Genomic DNA, 23,423 nt, shown 5'->3' with positions numbered 1-23,423 from the left:
GGACCTTCTGCATACCGAACAGGTGCTCTACCAATGAACTATGGACCTTGCCCCCTATGTATGCCCCAGTGTAACAACCAGGGGTCATTTCGTAGAAAAAGAGGTGCAGGAGCTAATTAGCATAACTCATTAACATAACTCATTTGCATATGCCACACACCCTGACATCACCGGAAGTGTGTCAGAAGGCAACACCCACTGCTCAGGCTCCACTGGACTGTTTTGGATTGCTAGCTATTTGGGCGGGGGGGAGAACGTGCAGATCTGTCCTCGCAGAGGAGGGAGAGCTTGTACCTGAATAAAACTTGGTCTTAAAGTCCCACTGGACTGTTTTGGGCTGGGGAGCAGGGGATGGGGCTTGTTGCATGTGCCCGCCCCCTGGTCTCTTTACTGCCGGAGCTCTGCTCCTGTGCGCTCCTGCAGGAAATGACCCCTGGTTACAACTGTTTTCATCAGTAAAATGTTGGAGGGCTTGAGTGGGGCTGTCAAAAATAACACCAGACCCATGGTATGTGGTGGTCCTTGGCCTGTCCCACCCCCATGCCTTTTTAAAAAATCCTGTCCTTCCTTTGAGGATCAAAGGGTAGCATATGCCCTGTTAGCCGCCCTGAGCCTGTGGGGAGGGCGGGATAGAAATCTAAATAATAAATAAATAAATAAATATGCAGTTCTGCTACTTTGGGGTCAGGAAGCAATTTTTCTCCAGGCCGGTTTGGCCAGGGTTCCTGGAGGTTTTTTGTCATCTTCTGAGGGTGGGACAGCGGTCACTGCGGGTGTGGAGGGGGAGGTATTTGTGAATTTCCTGCATTGTGCAGGGGTTGGACTAGATGACCCTGGAGGTCCCTTCCAACTCTATGACTCCCTTTTAGCCTCACGATCTTCACAGAACAGGTGAGGTTGAGAGAATCACCCAGTGAGCTACATGGCTGAGTAGAGGTTTGTGCCCCAGTTTTCTAGTCCTAGTCTGTTATATTAATCACCACACAGGGAGTTGGGCTTAAAATTCTAATAAAGTACAGGTTTCATATCCCCTGCCCACCCCAATGTTTGGCTGAGCCACTTCTGATGTGCTTGGTTTTCTGCCTTGTTTGTTTTTTGTGCTGATCCCATTAAAAGGCTGCATTTTATTGGGGACGTTTTTGGCTCATGGTGTGGCTGGGAAGGCACACGATGCAGTGAAATAGCTGGGTCTGGGTCTGATCAGTGCCGGATGGAAACCCCCTGGGAATCCCCAGTGTTCTGCCTTGAGTTCCCTGGTGGAAGAAAGGAGGTATCGGTACAGTGAATGGATGTTTTCTTTCTTGCGAATGGGGTTTTGATGGTGTTGTTCTTGTGTAAACACCCTCGGGGAACAGCAGGCCGAGAGAAGAGATCTGCAAATATTTTGAAGAAAGAAAGAAAGAAGACTGCAGATGGGCAATGTGGTTCTGGTGTGCAGATGTTGTTCCCGGCTAGAGTGGTACATACAAATGAGACTTTAAAAATGTTACTCCTCACCACATGGCTCGTCTCTGCCTGGGGAAGGACTTTTGGGCAGCAGCCACGGGCGAAGAGAAACATTTTAGTCAGCTCTTGAACATCGTAAAAAGCAGAGTTTCTGTCCCTCCCCCCCAGCAAGTCATAGCCACAATGTGCTAGTTTTAATACAACTTTTCTCCCCGGGGACCTGCAGCCTCTCCATGCCTAAAGTAAGGCCTGCTAGGGAAGGGCCCACAGCTCAATGCTAGAGTTCATGGCTTGCATGCAGAAGGTTCCTGATGCAAGCCAAGGCATCCCCAGCAGCTGCAGTGGCGGGGAAGACCATCACCTAAGGAAGAACCCACTGCCCCAGTCAAAGTGAGTAAGGGCTGGGCAAGGTGGGCCATAAATGTGCTTTGCATGCAGCAGGTTCTGTGGCTGATCCCTGGCTTCTGTATGCAAAAAAGGATCTGAGAGAGCTGGGAAAGAGGACCACTCTCAGGCAGGGGTCATTTCCTGCAGGAGCACACAGGAGCAGAGCTCCGGCAGTAAAGAGCCCAGGGGGCGGGCACATGCAACAAGCCCCACCCCTGCTCCTTCTCTCCCGCTTTCTTTCTCGCCTTCCCTCCTTCTTTCCTTCTATTCCTTTCCTTCTTTTTCTTTCTTTTCCTCCTTTTTTCCTTCTTTTTTTCCCTCCTTCTTTCCTACTCTCCTTCTTTCTCTCGTTCCCTCCTTATTTCTGTCTCCCCCTCTTTCTTTCCCTCTTTCCTTCCTTCTTTCCTTCTCTCCTTCTTTCTCTCTTTCTCCGTGCGTGAGGGCAGATCTGTGCATTCCCCCACCCCCAGCTAGCAATCCAAAACAGTCCAGTGGCACCTTTAAGACCAAGTTTTATTCAGGTACAAGCTCTCCCTCCTCTGCGAGGGCAGATCTGCATGTCCATCCCCCTCCCCCATAGCTAGCAATCCAAAACAGTCCACTGGAGCCTGAGCGGTGGCTGTTGCCTTCTGATACACTTCTGGTGATGTCAGGGGGCGTGGCATATGCAAATAAGTTATGCTAATGAGCTCCTGCACCTCTTTTTCTATGAAATGACCCCTGCTTTCAGGCATCTATTTGTTCATTTGGTTTATCTCTCGCGCAGCCTTACAACAGGTTTCCCAAATTTATTTCTATCCACGAAGGGCTCACAGTCTAAATTGCTATATATCTTGGAGTGTTCCTCCTCTATAGCACCAGCGTCAACTATTAGTGGAATCCATTGGAAATGATGCATCAGGCTATTGTGCACTGGGCTTGGTGGGAAGCAGAGTTCTGTCCCAAGTGTGACAATGTCCTTGGAGTGGACTGTGGCTAAAATCCTAAGAACATTTTCCTAGGAGTAAGTCCCAGTGACTAAAATTGGATGTATTTCTGAGTAGGCCTGCTTATTTAGGGTTGCCAGGTCTACTTACCCAGCCAGCGGGGGGTGGGGGAGCCTTCTGGGAGTGGGGAGGCCAGGGTGCTGTGGCTGTGTGTGATATTGTCAGCGTGGTCATCAGATTCAGCACGTCACGTGGCAGAGTTCTAGCATTCTGGGCCAAAATGCTAGAGCGTCGCCGTACAATGTGCCTGGAGTGATGACATCACTTCCGTGTGATGTCATTGCACCAATGGCATTGACATGGGAGGGGGCTGTTCGGGGGGAGGGGGACTGGCAACGCTAGCATTGCTCCCTGTACTGGGCAAGTTGGACTTGGTATAATGCATTTTCATATGTAAGTTCACATGCATTCCAAATAGTAGCTCACCTTTAAACTTCTAGAGGGTTTGGGTCCACCATACCAGGGTGAAGGTCCCTGTGACTGTAAAGGCCCTACTCATTGTCTCATTGCCCTTGGAGGCTCAGTAGGCAGTCATGTGACACCAGGCCTTCTTAGCCGTAGCGCAGAGACTTTCAAACTCCACCCCCAAGAATGTTCCTTCTAAGGACTGGTCAGTATGCTTTTTGATTGAGGTTGTGATGTTGATGGCAGGAATATTCTGTTAATGCTTGATACTGAATTTAGCAAAGGTTCCCCCCATTACGGCTTTCTGTTTTATCCTTGATTTTTATGTGCAGATTGTTTTGGAAGTTTTATTGTTGTTCTGTACCTTATGGTACGTTGCATTTTAATTTCTCGTCATAAGCTTCTTTGATAGTGCTACTGGAAAACTAAATATATATCTACATAGATATCTATATCTTTGTATAATGATACGGGTGCATATAAAAGATATTTTTAAATAACTGAATGTGCTGCAGTGCTTGTGAAAGGGAACAAACAAAAAAACCCTAGAAAAACATTTGAAAGAGCTTGCCAAATGATCTCTTGGGATGGGAGTTTCTTAAATCACAGGTTTTAATTTCGGTCCATGCTTTAGTGCTGAGGGGGGAGAAGAGATATAAGAATTTGCAAGAGGTGGAAAGGAGTTCCTCTTCTCTGTCAATAAAATATCGTGGCTTATTGCTAGGAACAATGTCGCTTCCTTGCAGGAGAGGTGCTAAATCCATGGGAAATAATCTGGTTTCCCCCTGTTCTGTGGTTCAATAAATGAGTCATCTGAAAAGGCCTTAGATGTTTTCAGCATGACTACTAAGATGTAGATGCAGCAGCTGATATTAATATTGCTGGAAGAGAGGGCTGGGAGAGGGCTCACATTAATTTCACAATTGCCCTCTCATTCTTTACAGACATGTGCTTGTTGCCCTGATTCTTCACTCTTGTGTGATTTTGCTTGCACCAAGTAGGTCTGTTAGAGGCCTTTGTTTTGCACCCTGTTTAATCACTGGGAAAGATAGCACTTCGTTTGCATCCTACACCTAGCTGGGGTGAGAAGGAGGTTGCATGACTTGGCTCCGTGGATCAAACTGTATATGACCCAGGTCTGTTTCCGGCCACATGGTCAGCTCCTGATAAATGCCAGGGGTTAGTGTTAGTCTGATAAACGAGATGTGGCTAATTAAACAAGGGATGGACGGTAATGGAAATGCAGATAGGGCAAGGTTAGTGTGATTCAGGAAAAGGTCTGTTGAAGAAATCAGACAAAATGGTAATAGGAGAGGGAGGATGCTGGGCAAACAGAGAGAGACTACAGCAGGCTAGGGAACAAAAAGCAGGAAAAAGTGGACTGGGAGGAGTTGAAAGGGTGCATGTGTGTAGAGGAGAGAGAACAGGAAGGTGTGTAGCGGAGAACAAAGATGGACTCTCTGTGCTCTGCTTATCTTAAAACCCAGCTGAGGAAGTAATTATGCCATCACTCCTCTCTCTCTAACTGCTTTGCTGTACAAATTCTGGCTTTGATCTTGGTCTCTATTTAGCTAACAATGGCTGTTAATTTCCCCCCCCTCTCCAGGGACCTCCTGGCTCTGCGGGGCAACGTGGCCTTCCAGGTGAACCAGGCATGAAGGTAAGAAATGCAAACATCTCCCCCACCCTGCAGTTCCTGTGTCACAGGGGTACAGAATGGTCGCCTTTGTTCCCTCACGGCCTTCAGGTTATGTTTGACTGAAGATGGAGGGAGGGGCGGAGCATTTGCAGGCAGCTTAGATGGGTTTCCGGAGTCAGATCATTCCGGATATGGGCTGACCCTGTGTAAGCATCCAGTCAGCCATAGCGGAAGATTACATTTGTTTATATAGATCTGCTAGGGTTGCCAAGTCTGTCCTCGTTGCGGAGCGGGGGACTCCTGGGTTGATCCTGGAGCGCGTGCGCGCGCCGCATCCACGTCACCAGGAAATGACGTGATGCCGCCGGCCACGCTGGGGGCGGGGCCACGACCATCCGAGGAGGAAACATAGAGTTTTCCCTTGGATGACCATGGCCCCGTCCCCAGCATGCCCAGCGTGGTCCTGATGACGTGCACATCGGGGTGGAGTTCCCCCTGGGGCCCGATCCGGCGGTGGCGGGGAACGGGCCTCTGGGGCGGGGGTTTCCCTGCCCCCCAGGGGGACTTGGCAAGCCTAAGATCTGCACTGCGGTGGCTGCTGTGTGCTCTCACGAAAGTCAAATATATTCCTAACAGGTTTTTTTTCCCCAGAGGCTCAGACCTGAGAGTAGGTGAGGACCAGTGTTTCCTCTAAGCTGAGTTAGTGTGAGCTAGCTCACTTTTTTTTAGCCTCTGGCTCATGCATTCTTGTCTTAGCTCAGGAAGGATGGCTCCAGAACAAACTAGAGATGTGAAGGCCTGGAAAAATTCGGGGGGAAAACCTGTTTTCCCCCCATTTTTTTTCCTGAAGCCTTTTTTGTTTTTTTCCAAAAAATTGGAAAAATTGAAAAAAGAAAAGAAAAAAATTGATTATGGAATGTTTTATTTTAACATGCTGAATAAAATATTTTAAGACAGGATGTTCAAATATTTTCAAATCATTTCTAAAAATATGTATGGTATCAAATTGATCTAATTTTTGTGCACTGAGGACAAGCAAGTCCTAGGTTACAAACTGAACTCTCCAATGCAAGAACAAGATGCATGTCTTCCTTTAGGAGGTGCTATTGTCACAAGAAAAGAAACAGGTTTCAGTTTTGTTTTTGCATGTGGGTGGGTATTCTGTTTGTAATAATTGTTTGGATACACTATATTTTTAATATGCTAGTTGTGATAATTTCATGCCAAGTAAAAATGTCCATAGTCATATTTTATGTTCCTAAAGTAACAGAATGACTTTCAATCTAGAAAACAAAAGAAATGCTACAACTTTAATGCCAGGAGCTCACAAAGTAGAATTTTTGCTCACAAGACTCCACAGCTTAGAGGGAGTATTGGTGGGGACCTTGGGCATCAAGCACACTGAAGGCTAGAAGTCTGTCAGTGTGTGTGGGAGAACCTGGTCTCTCCCCTGCCTCATGCCTGTACTGTGACCAGTTGCCTGTATTGAGGGAAGTGACCTAGGGCTGCCAAGTGGGGGTGGGGGCGGGTAAACCCCCGCTTTGGAGGCCCGGTTTCTGACGCCACGGAATCGGGCCCCGGGGGAAACCCCACCCCTGCGTGCGCGTCACCAGGGAGTGACGTGGGCACGCCGGGCATGCTGGGGACGGGGCCACGGCCATACAAGGGAAAACTCTATGGTCTTCCCTTGTATAGCCGTGGCCCCGCCCCCAGCGTGCCTGGTGTCCTCCCGTCACTGCGGGGTGACGTGCGTGCGGCGCACGCGCGCACACACCAGACGCCGGCCGGAAGCCCCCCGCTCCTGGCGAAGACACACTTGGCAACCCTAAAGTGACCAGTTGCCTGTACTGAGGGAAGACAACAGGTTTAGGAGTCAAGTACAGGATTCAGATGTAAACCTTAGTTTATATTTACTTACTTCATGTATACCTGCCTTTCTCCCCAATGGGGCCCAAAACAACTTGCATCGTACTCCTCTCCTCCATTTTTTTCCTCACGGTAGTTCCATGAGATAAATTTGGCTGATAATGTGTGACTGACCCACGGTTATCAAGCAAGCTTCCCTGGCTGACTGGGGATTCGAACCCCTGTCTTCCAGATCCTAGTCCAGCACTAACCACCACACCACACTGGTTGAATTGTATCAGTTTGCTGATGAATCAGTGAGCCCAAAGGTGATCCTCAGACTGGCATGGTCTGCCTCTGTCCTCGCCTTCATGTGGCTATCTAATTGTCCACTTCTGCTTTTGTTGCAAACTGTAGTTTGCTGTTTGTCCAGACCTGCAGACTATGTGTGATTTGTAGCCCTCAGTGTAATATTGAACCTTGGGAACTTTAGTATATGAATATCTCCTCCCTACCTGAACTCTTAAAAGAAGGGTTGGTTTTTCCCCCCTCCGCAGTATGCTGTTGGCGCTTGTCTCTAAAGGGCTGCTACAGAGAGATTATCAGAATTTATTTGGGGATTAAATTCTTTTTCCTCTTTGACTGCCTACTTTGACTGCCCCCCCTCTTTGACCCCCCCCCCCCGCTCTATTAGCCATGGCAAACCTTCTAACACATTGCTGGAGCTACTGTTTCTTTGGACCCCTGGTATCCCTCTAAGATTTCAGCTCCAAAGTTTCCGCTAGCCGGCTGGCAGCCCAGTTAACCTTCTCCAGGAAGAAAACCCCACTGATTCACCTTGGTCCACCAGTGTTCCCATCAGCAGGACTCACCAGGAGCATAGCATGCTCCTGTAGTGAGCAGGAAATGGATGACTGTATTCACTGGAAGACTTTTTTTTCTGGTCAATCTGGTTAGCTCAAGAAATGTTCATTTATCACAAGTGTGTTGTTATTCCTGGTCTTCTGCAAGGAAGCTCTTCTCACGTGGGAGAACATCCCAGCAGTCCAATGTTCCCTCTAAGCTGAGTTAGTGTGAGCTAGCTCACAGTTTTTTAGCCTCCAGCTCAGACATTTTTGTCTTAGCTCAGGAAGGATGGCTCCAGAGCAAACTAATGTATGCAGTAGCCAAATCACTTGCTCACAACTTTGATGCCAGTAACTCACAAAGTAGAATTTTTGCTCACAGGACTCCACAGCTTAGAGGGAACATTGCCCCGCACTGAAATACCAAATCGGGAATATTGGGGCTAAAGTGGAAAGGTCATTGAGTTGGTTTCTGCATGATGATGGGTAAGGTCCCCTGGCTCGCTTTGCAATTTGCTTGCTTTTATCTACTTGCCTTTGAGAACTCTCAGGGGGAAAACCCCACAGGCATTTAGAAGGCTTGGAACATTGGCCCACCAAGGGGAGCTTCCCACTGGGCCTTCCAGTCAGCATGCTTCCCTCCGCCCACCCCAATCCCCAAATTAACCCTTGCAACAGCATAGAGTGGGGACAGCTGGAAGGAGAACAGTGAGGAGAACTGGCTGGCAATAGCAGAGACCTTGTAGACCTGGATACTTTGCCTCTTAGACGTGTGGGGACAGTGATTTCCAGTGGCCCTTGGTTCAGTGCATTGGATTGGGAGGCAGTGGCAAATGCCAGTCGCAGTTCTCACATGTCCAAGAACCGATGGAATCGTGCAGTCCTTAAGGATGAGACCTGCAGTTGTCAGTAGACCCACCTCACCATTGGGCTTTCCCCTCTATCTTGCAAGGGTGAGTTTGTGTAGAGCAAGGGTGTCGAACTCATTTGTTATGAGGGCCGGATCTGACATGTGTGTCATAAAATGTAATGCCAGGTAGCAGAGATATAAACTTTATAAAGGACACAAACACAAAGATTTTTTTTAACTTAAAATAAAAACACGCTTAAAACATTAGCTCTGTAAGCTGCAAACCTACTTTTGATTTATTGACATTCACCACAGAAATCTCATGCTCAGAGTTCTGAGTCTAGGACCCAGGTTAAAGCATGAAAAGGCTGAGTGATTAAGAGAGACTGGCGAAGCAAGCAATGATGCAGCAGCAGCAGAACTGGAAGCAGGAGATGGCCAGTTCTACTGTGGGCCTGACGGAAGCCCTCCAGGGGACTGATCCGGCTCCCAGGCCGCATGTTTGACACCCCTGATGTAGAGGGTACAGGGAAGGCTGGCTGGCAACACGCCTGTTCAAGTTGAGCCCAAACTTCAGTTGTGGATTCAGCTCATAATATAATTGAGAGGAGCAAAACTTTTAAGTTTCTCCATTAGCGGTGGTCCCTTTCTGAACTTTGGACACATCACTGTTTGTGTGTGCATAAACCAGTTGTCCTGGCACTCCTGTCCAAAGAGCAGCCCTGATGGAAAACGCCTAAAGGTATTCTGTAGCTTATGCTGAGAGTGAGTGCAGAGGAAGTCTCCCATGGGAATCAGTCTGCGGCTCGTCAGCGTCCTGAATCAGAATGGCTGGTTGCCCCCCTTCTGAACATTTGGAAGGAGTGGCGGATCTGTATTCTGATTTCCGTTTGTCCAGGTGGAGTGGCAGGATGGTTTATTTTCATGCCAAGACAGAAACAGCCATGAATCCCACAGCAGGAAGTACCTGTTCTATGAGACAGTGTCTGGCATAAAGTCAGCAATAGCATGGAGAGGAAAATGCCCTGCTGTTTTAGTAGAGGCTTACTGTGATGTTATTTAGCAGGTGATGTTGTGCCATGAAAAGCTTCTGCTGTTGCCAGGTTTTTTCCCTCTGGGTTGTTGGCAACCCTAGCCCAGCATCACAGAACCTAAGCAGGAAATCCCAAAACAGAGATGTTACCGAATTTCATAGTTTTACTCTTTTGACTCAATCTCCATTGCTTTTGCCTTGTGTAAATTGAACCTATGATTTGTCTTTTTTTTTTTGTGCCCTGATTTTAAAAAAATATTTACACAACTTTAATGTTGCTATTTAGGGATGCCACCTCTGGGTTGGGAAATTCCATGGGGGTAGACCCTGAGGAGGGCGTTTAGTGGTAGGCTTACCAAGTACTTACCTTGAATCAGCGGGGGAGACATATGTCTTGTCAGGAACATTCCAGCGTGGAAAACGAACGCACTACACCATACCGTCGCCCAGACGTGACGCCAGCACACTAGGCATGTAGGTGGGCGACACTCTGGCAATGGAGCTGGAAACTCGATGGTACCATCGAGTTTCCAGCTCCATTGCCAGAGCGTCACCCAGCTACGTGTCCAGCATGTTGCCGTCAGGTCTGGACGATGGCACGGTGCAGCGGGGATGTGTTCCACCGAGGGATGTTCTGGCCGGGAACCATTTGCCCCCCACCAAATCGAAGGTAGGTACTTGGTAACCCTATTCAGTGGGGATGTGAGGCCATAGAGTCCCCCCTCCAAAACGGCCATTTTCTCCAAGGGAACTGATCTCAATAGACATCAGTTGTAATTCTGGGAGTTCTCCAGGTCCCACCTGGAGGTTGGCAGTCCTATTGTTATTACATCATTTCATATAAAAAACCCAAATTAATTAGGAACACCAGCAAATGAAAATGGGTGAAACAGAAAGGCCCACAATGACAATGTACATGAAAATTGCAACCCGTGCTGGGTGATCAGGTGACCCCGAGGAGCCAATCTGTGTGTTGCTGCCTGCTGTAAAACTCTAAGATCTGCAACACTCTAATCAGTCTAGGCCAGTTATTGCCAAGGGGCATCTCAAGGCTTCCTTTCCAGACTGCCGACGTTCGAATGTGGAGAAAATGTTATGCTTCGGAAACATTGAACAAAAATTAATGAGATCCATCAAGCTCCACCCCAGCATGCCAGGTTCTGCCCCTTACCTTCAAAGGTTCTTCCATTGAGTCATAAAGTTTCAGCCTTGATTGATCAGACAACCCTATTTCATAAGCCTCTTAACATTTCTTTTCTGAAGCTGCCCTAAAAAGCCCTAATCTCTATGTTTTTATAGGGTGATATTGGACCACTTGGGGTCCCTGGAGAACAAGGCCTCATTGGTCAAAGGGTAAGCGAATATGCCATTACCTCAATGCATAAACTTTAAGATGCTATTTACAGTCCAGGTAAAGCCTGTGAAGGAGTATTGAGATTGAAGTAGCCACTTTTTCATAACTTCTATGAAATTCTTTCTCAAGTGTTGTTTTACCGGGAGGTGGACAGGCCATGGGAAACAGTCCCGGAGACTCGAGCATCCCCAAACCCCTCCCTCAACGACGACTGAAACGCAGAGGGAAATCGGAGGAGATGGGGCCGAAGGAGCGGTCCGGCATGGACGACGCTCCTCTACCTAAAGGGGGGAGGGCCCGGTTGAAAGACAGAGGTAATTGGAGGGCCCCTGCCTTACCCCTCACCCTCAGAAAGGAAGAGACAGCGAGCGGCAGTCACGGCATCCGAGACGGAAGTGGGCACTCCCCTGCATGCATAACTCCAAGCTAGAGGGACGGGGATTGAAAGGGAGGCAGGAAAAGAAGGAGAAACACTAAGAGATTGGAGAGTGTGGTGATGGGCGGCGGGAAGAGGCTATGGGCTCAGGAAGAGCTTGAGGGTTGTGTCCGTAAGTGACGGGAGAGGAGATAAAAGGAAGGAAACGGAAAGTGCCGGGGAGGAGTTCAGAGATAATCGCACAGCCAAGGCAGAGAGAGGGTGGGAAAGCGATTGCTCTGAGAAAGGTGTCTGGAGTGTGACGCAACACCCAGCCCTTTCACATCTGAGGCGCTTGTTTCCTTCTGCGATCTCTCTTCCAAAACGGCGACAGGATTTTCAGGGCTCAGGGATGACCCTGAGCACGACAAAAATGTAGCATACTTATATATTTAGGTTGTGAGCAACTGAGCTCTGGCCCAAATAGAATTTAGCCTAATGCTCCCAGCCTGGTTATTCCTGCTATGCAATTGCAGTAGAATGAGGCAGTAGCATCCTGAACTACAGAGAGGACCGGTTCAGGTGGGTAGCTGTGTTGGTCTGAAGCAGCAGAACAGAATCTGAATCCCGTGGCACCTTTAAGACCAACACAGTTTTATTCAAGAGCCCTCATCAAAGAAGTGGGAGTGCCTCTGGGCAGGGCTAAAATTCGCCTTATACATTGATTTTGAATTACCTCCAAGTTAGCCAAAATATCCTCCTTCCAATTCCAAACTTCAACTCCATATAAAAGATGGAAAACATAGAGTTTTTCCCTCAAATGGCTGTGGCCCTGCTCCCAGCGTGCCCGGCGTCATCACATCACATCCGGGTGACGTGCATGCGGCACTCAAGACGTCACATCCGGGTGACGTGCACGCGCACTCAAGACGCCAAACGGGAACCCCCCGCCGCGAGGTAAGAGCCATTTGGCAACCCTACTACAGGGAGGGCTATACCACTAGAGAGGACTGTTGTCACTTCAGGCCACATGTAGCTCATCAGGGAGACTGGGAAGCAGGAACAACTGTTACCTATGTGCTAGCATTCTATTTGAAGGGAGTTGTTTTTCGTAGGGGAACATTAAAATCAACAACCCTCTGATTCCCTGCCTGCAGTGTGAAGTGATGTAGTCAGATCTCACAGTGCAATCTTAAGAACACTTTCCCAGGAGTAAGCCCCACTGAATAGACCAGAGTAGGATTCAGAGTAGACCATAGGATTGCTCTCTCTGTCCGCTGCCTTGTAGGGCAGGAGGTTCTAGCTGAGCCACTTGGAAGTTTCAAGAGGAGGCCATGTGCCTTACCTCCATTTTCAGTTTCATCCTAATGAAGCACATCCTTCCCCTCCAGAATGTTTCTAATTGTACTGTAATTCTTTTAATATCCCTTGAAATTCCTGTGGCTGTAGTGCCTGACCGAAATACCGTGTTTTTGGCAACAGCACAATAGACTATGACCTGTTTACAAACATATCCTCTGTATGATCCAGGACAAAATTTACAAATGTGTAAAGAGACAGCACACACTTGTCTTTTGCCAGCTTGGTGAGCTGAGCTCATTCCTGAGCCCTTAGTTGCTGCGAACTAAATACTAAACATACAGTTTCACTTTAAGCGCTCATGTTGACATCGCCTGCACCTTCACTTGGTAACCCTGAAGTGGTGCATCTGAGGGCCAGCCTAGGATGCCCTGGGACTACCATTCAAGTCCTGCTGCGGGTAACGGAGGTCTGTGTGTTTCTTGCAGGGGGAGCCAGGCCTGGAAGGTGACAGTGGCCCACTTGGACCAGATGGACTTAAGGTAAGCGACAGCTGCTTTCGTGTTTTTACATCTCACTTCCTCCGCATCTTCCTCTGGGAGGAACTTAAAATGGGAACCTTATACTAAGTCAGACCTTGGGCCCATCTAGCTCAGAAACTGTCCCCTGATTGCTGGCAGCTCTCCAGAGATTCGGGTAGAGATTCACAACACCTGCTGTCCGAGATACTTTAAGTGACCCTGTGCACACTCTGTGTGCAAATCATAGGCGCAGCCGCTGAGCTATGGGTATACTCCTTCCAGTGACATGAAGGTTTCGTATACCAGATCAAATGTGTGTTTAGTCCATCTAGTTCAGTATAACCTACTCTGCCAGCAGCTGTCCAGGAACTCAGGCAGGGAAAGTTCTTCCCTAAGTACTGCTGTCTGTGAGAACCTTCAATTGGAGATACTAGAGAATGAACTTGGGCGCTTCTGCATGCAAAACAGGTGCTCTAATGCTGCGTTATGGCCCATTATGGTGCCATGACATCTCTAAAGAAGCTGCCTTGTACTGTTGGTCTTTCTAGCACAGTGTTGTTTTCTGGGTCTGTCAGTGGCTCTCGAAAAGAGAAATGCCTTTCTCAACACCTGCCACCCGAGATCCTTTCAGTGACCCTGGGATGTTCAGCATGTAGGTGTTCAGCCTTTAAGCCATGGCCAAAGTACTGCGAGCCAAGTCGTGCCCTCTGGAATATAACATTTTCTTTGTGTCATTTATAAGCATCCTAGAGGAGATTTGCGCTGGGAGAAAATTTCCCAGTCACATATCCTCTCTCCTTTCTCTGTGATTCCTTGCAGACTCCCATATCATCTCTTTTCAGAGCTAAACCAGTGACCATCACCACACCTAGATGCAGTGAGTTCCCTTAACAATGTGTCTAAACCAGTGACCATCACCACTCCTAGATGCAGTGAGTTCCCTTAACAATGCATCCATGAAGATCTTTTTTGCTCTCTGTCCCGACCCTACTGCCAATCCATTTTGTTGGATGACCCAGAGTTATGAGTGCAAGAGAAGTCTCTCACTCGCTCTGCTTTCTTTACACCATCTATTGTTCTATAAACCTCTGCTCCTTTCGTACCTTTGTCGTCTAATGGTCCTCCTTCCTCTCTGGCTGGTTTCATCCTTCGGATACATTTAAATAATGCTTTATGGGTTTTGTTTATATCTTCAAGGAGTCGCTTTTCCAGTTCCTCCTTCGTTTTGCCTTGTTGCCAGAATATGTTTATGTTGCTGGACTGTGCTCCCTTTTTTGTTGTTTTCTGCCTTGTAAGCAAAGTGTTCACTTCGTAAAGAAAGCTTTCGTGCTTCTTATAGACTCTTTTAAGCTTGGCTGTATCGGTATCTCTTTGAGCTTGCGTGTAGCGTCCTAGTTCTGCGGTACGCATTTTATCTCAGCCTCTCACGGTGACCTTAAATAACCTCTTAATTTCTGGGAGGGACCTGATCCTCCTGGCCATCTCATTGAGTCTAGAGATGTGCCCCATCTTAGGAGAAGGGAGGAGGCTGCACAGACCCCCCTTCCCAGGTGCCTCGCCATCACCAGATGAGACCTTTCCATTTGTGCAATCAGAACCTCCTTCCACGAAGAACTCGCCACCCATCGCTGCCCATTCACAGGGAGTCTTCAGCCCACCCCACTTTACAGCCTGACTAAACTAGAGTGCCAGTGTGGTATACTTATTTATTTATTTTATTATATTTCTATCCCGCCCTACCCTGCGAACGGGCTCAGGGCGGCTCACAGTTAGGGCACCATGTGCCAAGTATACAACATATAAAACCTATAAAACAAATAAAAACAGCAGTATGTTACAATAAAGTAAAAAGGTAAAGGTAAAGTTTCCCTTGCTCGAAAGCCAGTCGAATCCAATTCTAGGGTTGTGGTGCTCATCTCTGTTTCAAAGCCGAAGAGCCAGCGCTGTCCGAAGACGTTTCCATAGTCATGTGGCCGGCATGACTAAACACCAAGGCGCACGGAACGCTGTTCCCTTCCCACCGAAGTGGTACCTATTTATCTACTTGCAATTTCTTGCTTTCGAACTGCTAGGTTGGCAGGAGCTGGAGCCAGAGACGGGAGCTCACTCCGTCATGCGGCACACTCGGGTCTTGAACTGCTGAACTACCGACCTTCCACAGCCTGCAGTTCAGCGTCTTAACCACTTGAGCCACCGCAGCGCCACAATAAAGTGCTCGGTGGCTAATCCATCGGGTGGTGTATTAGATGTAACACAAAGTCCCTGTTCAGTGATAATTGGTCCATAGTGCTGAGTGGGGAAAGCCTGGATCACACCCAGTCGCTTTCTCTTGGCCTACCTCACACTGTTGTTGTGAGGATAGCATGGATAAGAGGGGAACTAGTTACATGACCCTGCTCGTGGCAGATGGATCTCAGTGTACGTCTAAAAACGGAGCCCTGCTACTAATCAGGAACTTGTCGCTAATCTCTTAGCTGATACTGATCCAAATGTGACATTGGTAGTGGCAAGGTTTTTATCTGTAACCCTGGGTAGTATTAAATGAATTGACTCTGTCCATGTTAGGTGGTTAATATGTATTTGGTAAACTAAATTGCATTATTCTGTGAAACTGTAAACTGTAAATTGTAATGTATTATACGTATGTATGTACGTTGTACTCCATCGTACTTTGTATATTTGCTTATGACATATTGGTCTATGAGCAATAAAATGAATTGACTTGACTTACATGACCCTTAGTAGAAGGGGGGGGGATAAAATATCGTCGATAGAGAATAGACAGACAGGATCCACTGCTGAATCATCCTGATTTGTGAGATCTTCTAGGTTTCGGGGGGGAGGGGAGTCCTATCAGGAGGGACCTGTTGAAATGAAAGGGTGAGAAAGGAAGGATGTGTTCTGTCCTCTGACTGTAACATCAATAGTTCTTTCCAGTGACCTGTCGATTGTATGGCTTTTGAGGGAGACAGAAAATTCAGTTCATCCATTTTGCTTTTTCCAGGGAGACAAAGGTGAACCAGGACCAGAAGGGGAAAAAGGAGAGAAAGGTCAAGAAGGCGTAAAAGGAAAAGAAGGCCCGCCTGGATATCCCGGAGTCTCAGGTGTCCGAGTAAGTGGACAGAATCGCTTTTCCCCTTCTTTTTTGGTCTTTCCATTCTTGTGTGTAGAGGCCATAAATGAAGTTCCTTTTGCCCCCCCCCCAATGGGTACACCTTTTCCTGATAAGAAGCTCAAGATGACAGGGCTGAATATGTGCCACAGAGTGAGGTGGTCAAGTCCTGAGGTGGTCGGATGGGCTGGACCAATTCAGATTGTGAGTAGGAGGTACCGTTCTTAAAGGCTCTCCTGTGTTAAAAAACCAGCAACACTTGCAAGTAGAAAACCAGCAGAACAGGGAATAGGCTAGGCTAGGACTGTTCTCCCAGGGAAATTTTTTTTTTAACTTGTTGGGAGTTTTAAATGAGGAGAAATTCTGGCTACAGCCTGAAGCTCTGCAATCCAGTCTGCTGCTTAAGGATTCTTCCACAGTCTGCCACTTGTGTAGATCAGGTCTTAAGCACATCAGTAAATTACTTAACGACACCTTAAGAACTGTTGGATTTGCTCATACTTCAATGGGTTATTTTAGCACCACATCCCGCCTCAAGAGGTCCTTCAGTAATTTCTTTAACTGGACACTTTCTGCCATTTGCTCCCATGAGCTGATTTGGTTGGAATTTACTTGCCAGTGGATTCGTGTGGATTTTATAGGAAAAAATGTTAAGCAGGAACCAGCATGTGCCCTCTCTTCTCTTGCATGAGGCTCTTGTCTGCAAAATCCACCTGCCATTTCCCTTCCAGGGCAATGATGTTTTGTGTGGATTCTTTCACAGTGTCAGAGGGCTGTCTCTGGGCACCTCATATGTTGTTGGATGAGGAGCATTTCTCAAAAGGGGCACTACTACTGATGGTGGCCTCTGTAATTTTATGTGGGTTTTTGTGGATGCAGCTGGGTTAGTGAGGGGCCGTCCTCTGGCTCAAGGAGTCTTATTCCAGCAGAAGAGTCTCTTCCTCTGGAGGAGAGCTCCTTGTATCAGAGAAAAGCTGCCGTTTAGTTGAGCTCCCAATACAGTGGCTGCTCGGCTCCCACATGGCCAGTTGCCCCACCTTTTACCTGCCCCAGTGTCCCGTGGGGGAGAATCCTCCCCATGGCACTGGGGACTTTTCAGGCTTTTTAAAAAATTGGCAGCTGAATATTGTTATAATGCAACTAGCAGTATGGCCATCTGTATATCAGTTTCTCTGCATTCCTAGCTTTTCATTCTGAAAAAAGAAGTAAGTCTCTAGCCTCTTTCATTGCAGGCACATAAGGGGAAAGGGGATGGAGAATTATGGTTTAAAAAAAAAAGAAAGCTGGGATTGTAGAGAACCTGATACGGATTGTTATAGAGATATTCAGTTGCCTTTAAGAACGACTGGGTGGAGGTGGCTGCTGCAGCGATGGGGCAGGAGAATATGTGCTCTGTGGGCAGGGCCAGGAGTCTGAACGTTGCTGAGATCATTCCCAAAACGTCTCAGTTAAGCCAGTTTGGGAAAGATCAGAGATAACCTGATGCTGGGGGGAAGCAGGAAAAAAACACTTCCCAAGAGCATCTAAACCTGGAGCAATGGATTATTCCTCAGAAGGTTGTGGGCAACAAACCTGGAGCAATGGAGTAGTGTTGGATTATTCCTCAGAAGGTTGTGGGCAAATCTTGTTTGATTACACGCTATAGATCAGAGCCTTGGTTTCACTCAATGGCTTGGAACCACATTACGGTCTCCTAGAAACATGTTTTCCCAGGTTGTCCTGGAGGTTGCTTGGAAATGTGTGCTGTAAATGTTGGACAGCCAAAGTGTGTCTTCCTTTGCCCCCCAAGTCGGAAATACAAGACAGACAACAAGGTTGGGTACTAATGGGCCACTTTATTGAGACTATAACAGCATAACAGCAAACATAATGGGAAGGGGTAATCAGGTTGCGGCATGGCTAGGCCAGGGGTCCACGACCCCTCCCTCGCCATTCAATCTAGGGCGAGCCACCCCGCCCCGGACACCAGCCAAGAATATGGCTGACATCCGGCCAGCACAGCAATTGGAATTGCCAGGATAATCACCTCCCCGAGTCGCAGGGCTCAAAGGAAGAGATCTCCCCGCAATCCCATAGGCGGTCTGTTTTCCCCGCCCTGGGTCACAGGGCCCAAAAACTGTACTGACATGACCCCTATTCCCAAAGGGTTATAGCCGGTGCTCACTGTGCCGCAATCTGAACAGACTGACATCCTGCCAACTAAAGTGACCAACCTACTTAAACCCGACTTCACCCTTGTCAATCTTCCCAAACCACAACCGCAGTACAAGGTAGGCGAAAACACCCCCTCCCAGAGCCAATTAGGGAAGGGGTGAAAAATTCCTACCTGGCCCCCAAAGGGCGACTAGCTGTAGCCTGAACTGCCAGAAGGGAGGGAGGGTAGGCCGAGCAGAGAGGGCAGAATGAAGGAGGGAGGCAAGGGGCCGGCTCAAGAGAACTCCGCCCCCCCGTACCCGGATGCATCCTTTGCTGCATCATGCTGCCCTCGCTCCTTCCAGGGGGGCAAAGGCGGTCCACATGCAGCACGGCCACAAGGGCTGGCAGCACATGAACCGAATTCTCCTTATCCAAGGAGAACATAAGTTCTTTTGGATGTGTGGGTACACTGGATGCATGTGTTCCATGATTCTTTGAACACAGTGCACAAGTACAGGAGTTGGGCATATCACTCAGCATGCTGGGACACCGTTCTGTGGTGGGAGAGAGGCTGTTGTGTTCTAAATGCAAGTTTCTAGTCCTCAAGAATGCAGTGATGGCACTGCGTTCGGCTTCTATAAAGATGGCAACCCGAGTAGTCACCCAGAAGCTACTGTCCCTCCTGCTGGTGTTTTAAAGACATTTCTCTAACTGCCACGGACAAGATTTGGTAGGCACAGGAAAAAGCTTTACAGGATTAGGTATGGTGATGTGGATCCATCTTTATAGATCAGCAGAGAGACATGGTAGGGCATTTAATATATATCCGGGAGTCTCCACCTCCTGGAAGTTCCAGGCCCCCGAGACATCAAGTTTGCCCAAACTAAGGCCAGGGCGTTTTCGGTAGCGGCTCCTACCTGGTGGAACGAGCTCCCAGCGGAGATCCGGGCCCTGAGTAGGAGCTGCCCGCCACCACTATTCCACCACCATGATACGATCCTATCATCTACCCCTATTCTTGGGAGGGGGGTAGATGCCGTCTGGCGGAGATGGGGAAAATATCATTCCTGGCGCTCACGCCACTAATAATGCTGGCCGCCAACGCGGGATACTGCACATCTTGGGGATTCTTAGAGAATTTTAGAGCACCAATTTTACTATGTATGTAATAATGTTTTATTGTATTCTACTTTTTAATCCGGCATTGCCGCCTGTTAGCCGCCCTGAGCCGTTTCGGTAGGGCGGGATATAAATCCCAAAATAAATAAAATAAATATATAAATATATATAAATTTAGCAGGACAGTTCAGGTCGGTAGCCGTGTTGGTCTGAAGCAACAGAACAAAGTTTGAGTCCAGTGGCGTCGTTAAGACCAACAAAATTTAATTCTGGGTGTAAGCTTCTGTGTGCATGTGCTTGTCTTGAGATAATAGAAACAAGAAGGGTATCAGTCTATGAAGAACCAGGAGAAAGTCAGCAGTTCTGTTAAGGCCAGATATCTTTGTGTTGGCTGATCTCTGCTGGATCGAAGGCTGCAGTACCACCAACCAACCATCTGCAGTGACGGCACCGTAGAACAGCAGCGACCAGGCCAGCAGTTGCCTCTGTTTGCAAGCTGTCACATGGAATCGGGGGCTTGCGCCTTGCTGCCAGAATCCCCGGTTCTTGACATCTGGTGCTTTAGAAGTATCTTGGGAATGTATCTGTCTCACTTGGTTGGACTACTTAAGGAGATACTGTATTTGTAGCGACAGCAGTGTGAGTACTCATCTTTGGTTAACAAAAGTAAACAAATTATGAAAAATAAGGGGGGGGGAGTGCAAATTTTTGCTTCCTCAGTGCTGAACCTAATTCCCTGTGGGAAGACAGAGTTAGAGTGACCTTAATGTAGAATCTGCATTTGTGAAAAATGCCTTTGTTAAGCACAGGGGGTCAGTTCTGCTTCTCCTGAGAAACAAGGATTCATGTAAACAGTTCCCTTTTAAAATAGCAATTCTGTGTTCACTCGGGTTGTCCAGAAGTGTGCCCAGCCCCCTTCTTCCACACCTAGACCAGCCAAGTGGCACACCGCCCCTGAGAGGAAGGCCAACCTACGTGCAGAAGGGAGACGGCCATTTCTCAGTAAGGACCAGTAAGAGCAATATTGTAGAACACTCATACGAGCAGAATTGAGTTATACAGCTCCAGTCAATAGGCTAGACTAGGTTCTGTCTCCTCTCTCTGCCAAGTTGGATTCCAGAATTGTTTGCCTTTCCCCCCCCCCCTCCTCTTCCAATTTCTTTTTTAAAGCACACGGTGGAACCTGTATATTTCTGCCCGCTTGTAATCACTTTCCTCCATCAATCTTCACTTCGGTGTTATGGTGCAATCTCATATCCAAGCGCTGGCCCAAGTAGGACCCATAATAGCTGGTGGAAGAAGAAATAGCTTTCTCCCTTGTGAACAGTGTTCTGAAACTCACCCGCTGCTTCAGCATTACACCCCTGACATATGCCCTGCACCCATTCACATACACTCCAGTTCCCCTTTCCTTTCTACCCTGGCCCCCTCCTTTCCATCTTTTTGGCCAAGTGCTGCAATTTTTACAATGTGCCTTTTTAATGTAGGTCTCCAATATCGGTGGTATTTATTGATTTACAGTGTTGTATATGCTGCTTCCCCCCTCCTCTGCTTTCGTAGCATTCTACAATATTTTAAAGTCGCAATAAGATAAAATCGTAAAACAGCAAATGGTAACTGTAAAAACAGGCCCCAGACTACTAAATCGACCAAACGCCTGTTGAAATAAAGAAGCCCTTGTGGGAAATGCCAGAGATGAGTTCTTCCTGACATCTAAAGAAGCATTGTGGTGTAGTGTTTGTAATGTGTAAGAAGGGCCTATGAAGATATGAGCAGCCATGCTGGATCAGATCACCTAGTCCGGCATCTTGACCCTTACAGGGTATACCCCATTGCTCCTAACTGCTTTAAACTTCTTGAAAACACGGAAGAACACATTTGTTTATTTGAAATGGGTGCAATTAAATCTGGAAACCTCATCTTGGATTTCATACTTTGGGCTTTGGATCTCATACTCTGGACTTGGAGCAGATCTATTTGAGTATCTCATAACCCTTGCAGAATTACAACATTTTGATTTACTCACTGTCTGCTTGTGCGTAATTGGTTTACTTTTTGTAAACTCATGATTAGGATGACTATTACTTTACTTCTGTAGTGCAGTTATTTGGAATAGGTTTTGTATTAGATGAATAGTTTTGTTAGGAAATAATCACATTTATACTGAAATAATCACACTTATTTAAGAAAAAATATGAGGGTTTTTTGCATTTTCTTTCACAGTCATATTTCCTATATTTCTCCGTGTGAGCCATGTAAACCTAACAGCTGATGGGTGGACCTGTTGGGCTGTCAGGTTTAAATGGCTGGCAGCCATTTCATGGGCTGGTTTTGCTCTGCGCAGCCAGCAGAAAGGAAGGAGGGAAGATCTCTGATCTTTCCACCTTCCATTCTGCTGGTCTTGGGGAGAGTTCTCCCTGCAGGATCACCTCCTGGGAGGGCTCTGTTGGGCAGTCCAGGGTCATGAAACGGCTGCCAGCCGTTTAAACCTGACAGCCCAATGGGTCCACCCATCAGCCCTCCCCAGGAGCCAATCCTGCAGGGAGAACTCTCCCTGCAGGCTTTGGTGGGGCTCTGCTGGGCTGCCCGGTTGAAACTCAGGTCAAAGTGCTCATGTCAAAGTGGTCTAGGTGGGCTAGGCTCACTCTGAACTGGACTCAGGTCAAAGTGCTAGTTTTCACTTGTAAAGTCTTCCGCTCTGTGGGGCCTATGTACTTGAAGGACCACCTCTCACAAAATGTGCCTGTGCAGCAACTTCTGTCAGCACAGGGCTTGTTGTTAAAGGTCCCTTCCTTTTGGGAGATTAATTAAAGAGGAGTCAAATAATACTTTAAAGACTTCTAGGCTCTCGTTTCGTTTTGCTACAACAGACTAACATGGTTATCCATCTGAAATAATCGTCCTGTTGGGAGGGTCATCTCACCTTTGTGAGAGGAAGCAGATACTTCTTTGTAGCAGCCCCCCAACCCTATGTAATGGTATGGCCCTGCCTTCAGCGGTGATGTTGGGAAGATTCAATGGAACTCCATATTCAGGTAGACTCTGCAATTGTGTCCACAAGCAGGGCACAGAGGCCAAAGACTCCCCCCATTGCTGCTATCTAGCACTGATGTTAGAGGGCTGCTGCCTCTGTCCATTGATGGCCTTCTTCTCCATGAAGATATCCAGTCCCCTTTTAAACCCAGCTAAACTACGCACCATCACCACAGCATGTGAAAGAAAATTCCACAAGTCAAACATTTTTTGAATGAAGAAATACTTCCTCTTCTCTGTCGTTCTGTCCATCAAGTTCATTGGGTGTTGGACTGGGACAGGGAAGACCAAAGTGAGAATCTGTGAAGCTCACTGGGTGCTCTTTGCCCAGTTACACTGTCTCAGGCTAACCTTCCTTGCAAACTTGCTGCGGAGAAAGAAGAGAGGAGGTGAAAACCATGTACATCACCCTGATCTCCTTACAGGAAGAGCATGATTTTTTAAAAAAAAGACTGGATAAATGCAGATCATTCCAAAATCTTGAGACCAACATCATTCTCAAAGCCCTGCTTCACTCTTTCACAATCTGAAACTCTCTTACAGAGGGCAAAGCAGGCTGGGAGGATTACCTGCCTATCTGAAGTGAGGCTCCTTTGATAGATTCATCAGCTCATATCTGCCCTTGTTCCATCTACGTCCTTCAGTCTGCTTCATACACTGTGAACTGAGACTGCTTGTTTTTCTTGCAGTACAGAGTCTGGGACCAGGAAGTAGGGGTGTGCATTTGGCATAAACTGAACTGAATAAATACCCAAATAATACCTTATCAGTATTATTTGGGTATTTCCTAAACTGAATCAGATTTGAGAATCTGACTGGGCTACCAATATAGTATTCGGCTTTTTTCAGGTATAATCAGGAATAACAAATAGTGGCTTTTAGGCTAAAACAAGAGGGGGACCCGCGATACTCGCGGGGGGGGAGAAGAGCCCTGTCTCCTTCACCCCCCACCCCTCGATCTCCCCGAGGCGGCAGCGGCGAGGCCGGTGTCTGCCCACCACCCCCTCCAGGCCGGTCTTCCCCCCCCCGCCCGCCCCCCCGCCCTGTCTGCCGGCTCC

The 23,423-nt window shown here is 47.7% G+C and overlaps 1 protein-coding gene across 1 annotated transcript in view; it reads left to right on the top strand.

Annotated features, from left to right (window-relative positions):
- COL27A1 (collagen, type XXVII, alpha 1) overlaps positions 1-23,423 on the top strand; it is a 399,797-nt gene that overhangs the window by 281,471 nt on the left and 94,903 nt on the right. The window contains exons 37-40 of the mRNA XM_015420171.1: positions 4,831-4,884; positions 10,736-10,789; positions 12,933-12,986; positions 15,970-16,077. Coding sequence (XP_015275657.1) covers positions 4,831-4,884; positions 10,736-10,789; positions 12,933-12,986; positions 15,970-16,077 — 270 coding nt within the window. The remainder of the gene's footprint in view (positions 1-4,830; positions 4,885-10,735; positions 10,790-12,932; positions 12,987-15,969; positions 16,078-23,423) is intronic.

This window comes from Gekko japonicus, unplaced genomic scaffold (genome assembly GCF_001447785.1).
Source record: "Gekko japonicus isolate JY-2015 unplaced genomic scaffold, Gekko_japonicus_V1.1 scaffold102, whole genome shotgun sequence".
NCBI lineage: Eukaryota > Metazoa > Chordata > Lepidosauria > Squamata > Gekkonidae > Gekko > Gekko japonicus.
This window is presented reverse-complemented; position numbering and strand designations above follow the sequence as displayed.